The sequence below is a fragment of the Bubalus kerabau genome, chromosome 9 (assembly GCF_029407905.1).
Source record: "Bubalus kerabau isolate K-KA32 ecotype Philippines breed swamp buffalo chromosome 9, PCC_UOA_SB_1v2, whole genome shotgun sequence".
NCBI classification, from domain to species: Eukaryota; Metazoa; Chordata; class Mammalia; order Artiodactyla; family Bovidae; genus Bubalus; species Bubalus kerabau.
Genome location: NC_073632.1, coordinates 52855116 through 52867578, shown reverse-complemented (window position 1 = coordinate 52867578; position 12463 = coordinate 52855116). Strand labels below are relative to the sequence as shown.

The window sequence follows — 12463 nt, the reverse complement described above, 5'->3', positions numbered from 1 at the left end:
GACAGCATATTAAAAAGCAGAGACATCACTTTGCCGACAAATGTCCATCTAGTCAAAGCTATGATTTTTCCAGTAGTCATGTACAGATGTGAGAGTTGGATCGTAAAGAAGGCTGAGCAATGAAGAATTGATACTTTCTAATTGTGGTGCTGGAAAAGACTCTTGAGGGTCCCTTGGACTACAAGGAGATCAAACCAGTCAATCTTAAAGGAAATCAACCAATATTCATTGGAAGGACTGATGCTGAAGTTGAAGCCTCAATACTTTGGCCACCTGATCCAAAGAGCCAACTCATTGGAAAAGACCCTGATGCTGGGAAAGATTGACATCAAAAGGAGAAGAGGGCAGCAGAGAATGAGATGATTAGACAGCATCACCAATTCAATGGACATGAGTTTGAGCAAACTGGGAGATAGTGAAGGACAGTGAAGCCTAGTGTGCTGCAGTCCATGGGGTCACAAAGAGTCAGACACAAGTTAGCGACTGAACAACAATCTATTATACATTTTATTTATCTCTAAGTTTAAAAAAAAACAGAGTAGGCAGGAGTAATTTTATCAGTGACAGTCTTTTAGGTGAAATGTAGTTTAAATTTTAGAGGTTTTAAAAATTCCATGGCTAACATACTTTATAAAACCAGAGATCTTTTTATTATGTTTATATTAATTTTGTATGTAATAGCCAACAGAATTTGGCCATTAGAAATATTTGGCCATTAGAAATATAGGAATATCTCTACAGGAAACAAGTTTATATGGTTTTGAGAATATTTATAGATGGAGGCAACAGAAATGGAGAATTAAAAGAATTATTATGAGAAGTCAATAAATATTAATTGGTGATAATAGTGAAATTTAGAGAAAGGAGCTGTTGATTCAATGGCTGTAAGTTATCATCTGTTTTGATGATATGGGTGCATACACATTTAACACATAACGATGAACTAAGAATTGAGTAATGGTGTCAGAAACAGAGAAACTACTTTGGAACCTAGACTCCATAGATTTTTGTAGTCTTTTCCTACCAAAATAAGCAGGAGACGTCCCTGGTGGCTCAGATGATAAAGAATCTGCCTGCAATGCAGAAGGCCCAGGTTTGATCCCTGGATTGGGAAGATCCTGTGGAGAAGGAAATGGCCACCCACTCCAGTATTCTTCCAGGAGAATTCCATGGACAGCAGGGAGCCTGGTGGGCTACAGTCCATGGGGTTGCAGAGTTGGATACTACTGAGCAACTGACACACACAGTGATGATAAAAAGATGTAGGTTTTTGTGCTGTTAGAATCAGAAGTTTCAGGGAATCATTTTTAGTTCATAGTAAAGAAACAAGATCCATACATAACCTTTTTCCTCTCTCCCATCCTCCTTTCTGCCTTCTTCCTTTCCAGGCATCAGTGAACTGTGAAACAGTGGGGAATATTTGGTATTCAGTTTTGAACCACATTTCTTGTGGTTGGGATCATGAGGTGATCTCTTGGTTAAAGTTGTCAGTGTGGTTCTCAAGTAGCTGCTCACTATCAACAGGGAAGTTTTTAAAAAAGTATTGATGCCCGGGGTGTGCCCTCAAAGATTCTGATTAGTGGTCTGCAATAGGACCCAGGCATAGGTATTTTTTAAAAAGCTTCCAAGGTGGTCCTAGAATTGCTCATGTGCAAGTAAACTGTTAGATGACTGATAATAATAATGGTCAAATTATAAAATGGAAATGCAGCTTTAGAATTGCTCTTTTTTCTTTTTCAATTGTACAAATAATTATAAATTTTCTGGTTATTTTAAAAAGAAACTATAAAGAACTTATGGAATTCTTTTTTTTTTTTTTTCATAGTGAAAACTTTTATATTTGGAATTAGCCAGCTGGACTCAGTTTAGATGATGCCAATTTTGTTGGCAACATCCAAAGCATCATAGTCGGGAGCCAGTCGAACATATGCCTTCTTCTCTCCATCAGGCCTGATCAGAGTATTGACCTTAGCCACGTCAATGTCATAGAGCTTCTTCACAGCCTGTTTAATTTGGTGCTTGTTGGCCTTGACATCCACAATGAATACCAGTGTGTTGTTGTCTTCTATTTTCTTCATGGCTGACTCGGTGGTGAGGGGGAATTTGATGATGGCATAGTGGTCAAGTTTGTTTCTCCTAGGGGCGCTCTTCCGAGGATATTTGGGCTGCCTCCTGAGCCGCAGTGTTTTGGGCCGCCGGAAGGTGGGCGACGACGGATCTTCTTTTTTTTTTTTTGTGGCTGTGGACACCTTTCAACACGGCTTTCTTGGCCTTCAGAGCCTTTGCTTTGGCTTCAGCTTCAGGAGGAGCAGGGGCTTCCTTCTTCGCCTTCTGCGCCATCTTCATGAAAAGGCTGGAATTCTTATATGAAACTTCCCCTTCACCTTACATCTACTCTCTCCAGATGTAACCACTTTCAGTGGTTTTCTATGCATCTAAAAATGCATACATTTACTTGTATATAGTGTTTTTGACGGAGAAGGCAATGGCACCCCACTCCAGTACTCTTGCCTGGAAAATCCCATGGACGGAGGAGCCTGGTAGGCTGCAGTCCATGGGGTCGCTAGAGTCAGACACGACTGAGCGGCTTCACTTTCACTTTTCACTTTCATGCATTGGAGAAGGAAATGGCAACCCACTCCAGTGTTCTTGCCTGGAGAATCCCAGGGACGGGAAGCCTGGTGGGCTGCCGTCTATGGGGTCGCACAGAGTCGGACACGACTGAAGCGACTTAGCAGCAGTGTTTTTGAAACATAAAGGAGATCATACCTTCTTTTATGTATTATTATGTGTTTTGCTTTTTTCACTTAATTTATCTTGGAGATCTTTCCATGTCAATACATAGAGATCTACCTTATTTTTAAAATATTCTTTTACTTCATTCCTTTTAATTTCTGTAGAGTGTTTCTCAGTATATGGGCTTTAATTTCTTTCTCATTTTCACATATCCAGCTCACCGTTACAGAGCAAAGATCCTGTAACCAGACTACCTGGTTTTGACTATAAACATTTATTCTTGTTGGCGATATTATCATTTTAATTTTTCAATTTTTTTACCAGTATGGACAACACTGTAGTTAATATTTTAGTATCTAGATCATTGTGCTTATCAGTGAATATTCCTGTAGGGCAAATTCCTAGAGTTAGAGTTGCTGGCTCAGAGAGGATATATATTAATATTTTGAATTATGCTATCACATTTTCCTCCAAGAGCAATTTATATTTGCTTCAGCCAATAGAATCTCATTGCAGTTTGTATTTCAAGGCCTGAATACATCGTTTATATCAGTGTGATCGCATGGGCACTGCAGTGGCAACTACCGCATGGGAACTGCAGTTCCAACTACAGTGATTGGAATTCATTTTCTTTATTTTGGCTGGAATTTCTTTGAGTTACTTTAATAGCTCTGATTATAGCTTATTAACCTGAAGTTCCAACTTAGGGTCTTAAATATATGATTAAGAAGAACAGAAAAATTATTTAATGCTTTTTTTAGACAAAAACTTTGGACAGTAGAAGAGGAGTAGAAAGTAAAAGAGGAGTAGGAAAAAAACTGGGCATTGGCAGTCAAAAGTCTGGCCTGGATTAGTTGCTGCTTTTCATTTTATAGATGAAAAGAGAAGCTCACTTCCCCACAGACAGTGACAGAACAATAACCAAATCTCAAGAAAAATCAACTTCAAATCCGTGTGTTTGTTGATGTTTTAAATTGAGGACCCTGTATTTTTTAGATTACATGTGATAACATTTACATCAATATTGTTGGGTATAATGTTTTTATACAATGAAAATACAAGTGAAATGTATTATTTTCAGTTAAAATTTCCTTCTCTGTATACTGTCCGAGACTTCGTTTTCTCATCAATACACTGTTTTGCTTTTTTAATAAACAGCAGTAAGCTGTGAGTTTTTATAGTAATTTTTATTCGTTCATTTATTTTTGGCTACACTGGGTCTTCACTGCTACACTGGCTTCTCTCTAGTTGTAGTGCTCAGGCTTCTTTTGTTGTGGAGTGTGGGCTCTAGAGCGCACAGACTTCGCTTGTGGCGTGTGGGCTCGGTAGTCGCAGCTCCAAGGCTCCAGAGCACAGACTCAGTAGTTGGGGCGTATGGGTCCCGCTGCTCTGTGTCACATGGGATCCTCCCAGACCAGGGATCACACCCATGTCTTCTGTATTGGCAGGCCACTTCTTTACCGCTGAACCATCAGGGAAGCCCTGATACAATGTTGATATTGTAGTACCTACTTCATAGGGTTCAGGGGAGAATTCAGTTTTATTTTACATATTCAAAACCTTTTGCACAGTGTCTGGAATGTAGTAAGCTCTTAATAAATCGAACTTCAGTATTCCTATAATTATCATTTTAACTCTGTTTTAACAGTATATTCAGCCTTGCTGTGACAGATGCAGTCTGCTCACCCCTGTACCTTCTGAGGGTAAGAGAGGCAGATTCGTAGGCCAGAAGACCCCATTTTGTCTGAAAGTTTCCCAAGAAGCTAAATTCACAACTGGGGTATAGCTTATTCACTACATAGGACCCCCCAAAATACCAAGAGGAGAGTTAGAAAACGTTGATGAACCACATTTCCTGACTTTTCTTTACCCCTCTGGACTTCCATTTTGAAATTTGATTAATCTTTTCTTTCAACTCTCTTTTCCAGGGATTTTTATGTACTCCTTTCCTGTATTTATCCCTCCTTCCTGCCCTATTGTCTGCACTTATCCCACTTTGTTCTCTTTCACTGAGACTGCCTTACTTGTATTCTCTCAACATTTCCTTTCTCTTTAGAAGCCTACAGATCACTGTGTCTTTATCTTCTTTTTTTCTTAATATTCATTTATTTGGCTGCACCTGGTCTTAGTTGTAGCACACGGGATCTTCAGTTGCTGCATGTGGGATCTAGTTCCCTGACCAGGTATTGAACCCGGACCTGCTGCACTGGGAACGTGGAATCTTAGCCACTGGATCACTAGGGAAGTGCCTGTATCATTATCCTTAATGCCTCCCTCTTAGCTCTCAGGATATAAGTTTCTATATATCTTCTTATTAAGACTTTCAAATATTTAGAAGCACCTACATTGTATTTTTTTTTTTCCATTACATTTTTAGACAAAACTGGATTTCTGTCTATGTAGTGTCACTCCTCATTTTTTAAAGTCACTTTTGGGACTTGTTTTAATGCTCACATCATAACATAAAATTCATTCAAATCAAACTGATTTGGAGGAGTTGTGAGAGTGAACAAAAGAGACTAGTACCATGCAGAGCTTTGTATAGAGAATGTGGTGTGATATTATTTGTGAGCTGTTCCATTTTGGTGTCAGTCCCTAGGGAAGGAAGTGGTTTCCTAATGGGGTGTGATCTGCACTCTTAGAAATAGTGATTGGCGTTTAATGATTAAATAGAAGAGGAGAATACATACCACTCCTCCCCTTTAAAGCTAAGCACATATATACTGAATGTCTTTTCATCATGGAAGGCAGTCTGGCCTAATCATAGAACAAATCTGAAAAGCTAAGGGAGTGAATTAACTATGCAGATCAAAATGCAAGGAAACCAAAATGATGCAGTGTTCTTAAAAGTAACTTTCAGAACCCAAATAAATGTAGTGGTAAATGTACATATGGAATATAATGGAAGACCGCATTTGAAAAAAAATGAAATCCTGACATGAGGCCCTTGGTAAATGAGCGGGCAAGTGGCTCCATGAATTGGAGAGCAGTGTGCATTCCACAGTGACTGATGAAATTGATGTGTCTGTGGGAGAGCAGCTCTATTACTCAGCCTTTAACCTATTTTCTCTCTCTTCAGAAATGAGCTCCTAAGTGGGTGTTATCCTCAAGGAAGTGAGTTTAATTCAAAAGGAGGTATTTTATAGATGGGCAAATTTAAGAATTCACTTTGCACTTATAGGAGAGAAGTATGTGGAAAAGCATTATTATAAGTAATAGGCTTATACTTCTCAAAGATGCCATTTTAGACTACATTTGGGGACCCTGAATTTAAGCATTAGTGAGTAATTTTTATTGTTTAATTTTGCATTATCTCTGAGAAATTACCACCAAAACAGTATTGAATCTGCTTTGTAATATTTCATTAATTTATTAAAGTATAATAATAAATAATTTAATTCTAAAAAGTGATTTTTTTCCCCTTTAATTTTTGAAGATATGATACTGTTCTTCCCTGACATAAGTATTTGTTAATTACTGAAAAAATAAAAGCCCATCTTGTGATCACGTTATTCTAAAATTTACAAGATAATATTGATAAATGGAGAAGCACGGTGTTCGTTATCCTAGTTTTTGCTATGTTAAAAAAAACTCTATTATTTATTTTAGAAGATAAAAAAATATGTGGGATCTAGTTCTATATATCTATATATCCCACATATATTCCTAAATATGATTAGAATGATCAGTTCAGTGAGAGTTTTCATTTCTGTGCTACTTATCTCGTTTCAGTAAGTGCCTCAGCATTTTCCACCTATGAACCATGTCAAGTAAATTCCCTAGCACAAACTTGATAAAAGGTGAAAGAATACTGTTGCATGTCCTTTTAGCAAACATGTATCATCAAAAAATATTGCTTGATGACATCCTCCCTGAAGAATTAAGGAATAAATTTCCTTTTTGTCCATAGACATATATTATTCACTCATCGATTCTTGAGTTTGATAAAATGTATTTCTAGGATATAGTATGTGAAGACTCATAATCTGAGATTTAGCTTACATGATTAATTTCATCATCATCATTAGAGTCTGGAGTATTACTGTCTTTTTGTATTTGTATTTTTTTTCCATCTAACAATTGCAAAATGTCTTGTCAGTTTTTTTCTCTTTGCTCTTAGGCAGAAAACAAAAATTTTTGAATTCTTAACTGTGTTCAATAAGAGTTAGAAAAAAAGACAACAAAAGTCCTGTCTCCTGATGTATTTTATACCTTCTGGAAAGATAAGACAATAGCTTGGGCAGTGCAATAACAAAGATGATGAAATAGCCATTATTTATTTCATTATTTTATCATCCCTCTAGATGATCACATCATTTTTAAATTTTCTTATTTTTTTCTATGAAAGCCTTAAATTCAATGTGGTTATTTACCAATTATCAGAAAATTGTTTAATTGTGTAACTAATATATTATTCAGGAGGTAGAATAGAATAATGTTAAACAGATTTTCTCTGCCAACAGCTTTGGATGCACTAGGATTGCGTGGGGCAATTGAGTGATAATTATTATATAATTTCATTATTAATAATTGATAATTATGATATAATCTCAATTCCAGAGGTTCTTGGAATTTAGATTATATAATTGGTACGGTAATGAAATTAGAGAAGTTCAAGACTATTGATGCTTCTGGTCTCAGGAGTCTCTCTTCCCAACTTGGACTGGCTCATTTCAGTAATGCTTTTATGAACAAACAAGTCTCCCTCATCCTTTTTTCGCTTCCCACCATCCACCTTCCCAATTCCAACTCTAGATAAATTTGGATCCTTTCTCCCTCCCATTGCCCACTACAGGGCTGGCAGATATTTCTTGGAGAAAGTCTTAAAATCAGACTGAGTTGCACATTATGAAATTAGAGAGAGACCAAGATCATAGATAAAGTTGAAAGAGAATCAAGAGGTGTCAAGTCCTAGCACCGTTTTGCAAGTGAGATGGAGAGTTGGTGAATAGTAGAGCTGAAAACGAGTAGAAGTTTCCTGACCTTTGTCTCAAATGAGTTTCTATCCCAGTGAATTAGCAAAGTTATATAAACTAAGAGAGAAGAGAAAAAATGTTAAGGTGGCATAAAGTCCTTTAAGGGAAACATTCTAAGCCCCATCCCCACTTCAGTTTATTGAAGTGTAGTCAACAAGTAAAACTATAAGATTTTTAAAGTGTACATTGTGATGATTTGATATATATGTGTGTTTTGAAAGAATTCCTCCCATCTAGTTAATTAACAGATGTCCCAGGTGGCTCTGTGCTAAAGAATCTGCCTGCCAGTGCATGAGATGTGTGTTCAATCCTTGGGTTGAGAAGATCCCCTGGGGAAGGAAATGGCATACCCAGCTCCAGTATTCTTGCCTGGGAAATGGCATAGAGAGAGGAGCCTGATGAGCCATATATATAGTCCATGGGGTCCTAAAGAGTCAGACATGACTTACCGACTGAACAGTTACAATAACAACAATCCTACATATATTTCCCAGTAGGTTAATAGTAGCTTGTTTTGGAAATATTCGGCAATCTAAGTTACTAACTTTCTAGTCTCACACACACTAGCTGGCTAGTGAATTATAACTAACTCGTTTGTCATGATCTTAAGCTGATTCCCAGTTACCACCTATTTTGCTTTGATTTTGTAAAATGACCTATTGTGTGTATTTCCTGATGAGAATTAATGGAATCATAAATGTATTTGGAAAATAAATTTAGGATAGAAAAACCCTTAAAACATTTCATTTGTAGACAAATTTTGTATTATGTAACTAAGTAGATTAAAAACCTTCACAAATATAAAAATACATTTTCTCTTGATGTTTTATTGTTTTTAATATGAAATTTTAAAAGAAAATCTCATTGACATATATCTTCCGAATAACTTCGCAGCTTTTAGAATCTTAGTCAATTCAAACATAGTACAAGCTGTGCCCCCAGTGTGCATTTATTAATTAAAGATGGGTTTATATTTATCTCAATTTAGAATTTACCCTGAAGGAAAACTTAATTTCTTACAGAAAGAAAGTTTTTCCTGTTCCTGAACTAGCATCAACCTTTATTAATCTCACGTAGGTTTCTATCTAGAAGCTTTCTTTTATAGCATTCTTCTGAATCAGGCACTTTCTATTTTGCTCTAATATTACTTGGTAATTTCCCAGATATTCACCATAGATGTCTGACTTTTTGTTTATCAAATTTCGCTGCACTCATCTGTGCAAAAGGAAAAAAATTCCTCCAGTTCAACCAATTTCCATAGCCAAAATAATAAACACCTGAAGAACTGTTAAATCATAAAATTTAATTTGCTCTATAGTTTTTCTATTTGCTGATTGAATTGGTGTTGCATTTTAAGTCAACTGCTGGGTTTTTAAACTTTTTTTCAAAGCTAGCTGGTTGTTTTTTGTTGAACGCGGCTGCCCTCTAATGGACTAAACTTCCTTTACAATAACCTGACTCAAATATCAAGGAGTCATTTATCTGTGGAAGTGATGAGTCCTTCATGCTTTCAGATTCTGGTTTTTCATTTTTGTGTTTAGTACAACACGGTTTGTGTGTGTGTGTGAAGAAGGCGTACTGAAATCAGCTGATCTCTTGGACAGTCTTATATTTTAGCATATTTTCGATTTCTGACATATTTTATGATATACCTGCTCCTACTTAAGAGGTGTTTCATTGTTCTTGCTGCAGATGCTACAACTGTGGCGGCCTTGACCATCACGCTAAGGAATGTAGCCTACCTCCTCAGCCAAAGAAGTGCCATTGCTGTCAGAGCATCACGCACATGGTGGCGAACTGCCCCCACAAAACTGCGGTGCAGCCGCCAGCCAGTTCTCAGGGAAGACAGGAAGCGGAGCCCCAGCCGTGCACGTCGGCGTTCCCTCGGGAGGTGGGGGGAGGGCACGGCTGTACATCATTTCAGGAGGCGAGGTCCGAGCTCTCAGAGTGGCCAGGCAGGTCCCCTCAAGAAGCTTCCTCTACCAAGTCGTCTGCAGCACCGGAAGAACAAAGCAAAAAGGGGCCTTCCGTTCAAAAAAGGAAAAAGACATAACCCTTCTTTAACGTATCATTTTCTCTCCCCGGTTGGGAAGTCTACCTCATGCAAATTCAGGGGAACAGGATTTCACATACAGCAGCTGACCTGGGATTTTTTAACTACTGTTGAGGAACTGTGAATGTTTTTAAACAGACAAATCACTCTAAGCAAATTACCTTGGAGCAGGGTGTCATGTGTTATGTGACTCAGAGAATGAGATGCTGTTATCTGTATGTACACGTGTGAGAGGGAGCGAGCCTGAGCCTGTGTGTGTGTAGGAGAATTTTCTTTAGAATGTAGACATATATATAAAGAGGGCTTGTCTTTATATATGTGTGTATGGAGATACAAGCACACACCCTCTCTCACAGAATTGGACATCCTGCAAGAATTGAAAGCCCACAGTGAAGCAGTTTTAGATGGTTTTGAAAATAACCCTTGGAATTTTTCTTGAAATACCATTCCCTTTACATTACATTAGAGAAAAAAAAGACTGTTACCTTTTATGTGAACCAAAGGATATACTTCAGATCTCAGAGCTGCCCGTCATATGGTACTAAAGGTTTTTAAAACATCAGTTCTCCCGAATTTGGGATTGCCTCTTTTTCTTGGTATCTGTACAGTGTATCCCCCAACCCCACCCCTTTTCAAGGCAGTACCTTAACTCCATATGCCTCTGACTGCCGTTTAAGCTTTTTTGAATCTGGGATACAAACCAGAAAAGACAATGAATGTGTAATCTCTGTGCCGATATTTCAGTGTTTTCAATTCCAATGTTTTGATTGTAAATTAGATGCCTATTCAGAGAAATGAAGGGGGAGGGCAATGTATAAATGTAGTGATGTGATTGTTTTCAGTGGTATTTTGATACCAGCTCATTGTAATCTCTTACATGTTGTGAGGTTTTTGAGGGACTCTGGCGACAGCAGCTCCCCTTGACTAAGTCAATCCTTCTAACCATCACTTCGAGCAGGGGCCTCCTTGTTTACTACTGAAGACCTTGGAGGAAAACTCCAGTCATTGGGTGTATGTTTTTGGTGGCTGTTTTTATTCCCCCTGGAGAGTTACCTAACTTGTGTCTAAAACAAACACGCAAAACAGCACAGTAAAATGCCAGGGTTGAGAATGAATATTGAGTGGATGCTCACAATTGCCCATGATGTATGACCTTGAATAATATGAAAAAGCATCATGTTTGGTGGCAAGCGACTAGAGTGACGAGCCTGGGGAGAAAGGTTCCCAAACCTCTCCTACCAGAGAGTGGAGTGTTCTTTATACAATACAGTTGATCTTACGAGAATTCCCTCATGACTGCTACTGAAGGGACGAATATGGGAGATTCGGGATGAGCATTCAGTGATGGAGACAGAGACAGTAGTGTCAATGGCTAGGGGCCAACCACAGTATTGATCCCTTCAGCTTCCAGTCATGAAAAACACTCATTTTGCTGTCATCCTGGTTCTAGATCTTATGGATGAATTTTGGGAACATCTCCAAGAAGGTACCAAGTAGTAGTAAGGCTTAACATTGGCAGTAAATAGAGTCTTGTATAAGCCTGTTGGTGTAAGCTCAGATAATCAGAAACAGAAAATAGCATGATTCAAATGAGACACGTTCTGCTGAACAGTTTCTGCTCCCTCCCAGCTTGTCCTGCCGAGGGAGACTTGTTGTACGGTTTTGCCCCCATTTCAGTAAGCAAGCCACGTGGAAGGAGAGCAAGCGAGCCTGGGGCTGGGCCACCAGCCCTTCCCAACTCAGCTTGAGTTGACAGTGTTTGTGAGAGTCTCCATGGGATGTACTGAAATCTCAGTATGCTGTGATGCAAAGCTTACCTTTGACGATATTGAATGTGATAAATAGGTATAGAAAAGTACTTCCTTGCCTTATGTGAGGAGTGTAAGCTTATTTAAATTATGTAGACAAATCAAAGTGGCATTGCTTAATTTTTAGCAGGTATAATAAGCAGGTTAACAGTAAAAATGCAAAATGTAATAAGTCACTTTGAAAATTCAAACCAAAGTTCCTTGACCTTATTAGAAATAGGAAATTATGGACTTGAGAATTGGACATTCCCTGTTTACATATAAAAAGTTCAGAGCTGAGATCACGATTTAAAAAAAGAAACATTTTATAACTGTGGACCTTATGGGTGCAATTTGAAATCACTTTTCAGCATCTCACCAGACTGCACTAAGCACATACCAAACCTATCTTTGATGAAAAGTTGGGGTTTATTTTTTATATAAGAATATTATCACTATTACATAAACATACTCAGGACAAAGAACTTCGCTCAGGGAACATACCGTATAATAATTGTTGTTTCTTTACAGAATAGTCTACAGTCCTGCTTACTCAAAACAAACCAAATAACTTAGACCTTTATGTAAGTATTATGTACTGATGTTAGTAATAACTACCTCTGAGTTTGACATAGATCAAAATGTCCAAATATCAATTATCAGCTCTCCTTTTTTAATTTCATGTGAAAATTACTCAAGGAGACTTTCTCCACTCCTTTCAGATGTGAATATCACTGACATAAGCACAGTGTCCATTTACATGGGTGAAATATTCTGTTTACAGCAAAAGGCTACCTCATAGTTGATGCATAGCACACCTTTATGCTGCTCCAGCCTTACAGTGGCTGATAATTCTCTGGTACAGAATCTTTTTATCTAAAGTATAGATAGCAATTCATAACTGCATATTT

General features: G+C 37.8%; 1 protein-coding gene and 1 pseudogene across 6 annotated transcripts in view; one reads left to right on the top strand and one right to left on the bottom strand.

The window, feature by feature from the left end:
* Positions 1-12066, top strand: part of LIN28B (lin-28 homolog B) — a 143563-nt gene extending 131497 nt beyond the window's left edge. For all 6 annotated transcript variants that reach the window (XM_055535340.1, XM_055535337.1, XM_055535338.1 and 3 more), the window contains one exon: positions 9405-12066. In XM_055535340.1, coding sequence (XP_055391315.1) covers positions 9405-9765 — 361 coding nt within the window. In that variant the 3' untranslated portion in view covers positions 9766-12066. The remainder of the gene's footprint in view (positions 1-9404) is intronic.
* Positions 1825-2361, bottom strand: LOC129619884 (60S ribosomal protein L23a-like; annotated as a pseudogene).
* Positions 12067-12463: the final 397 nt, after the last annotated feature.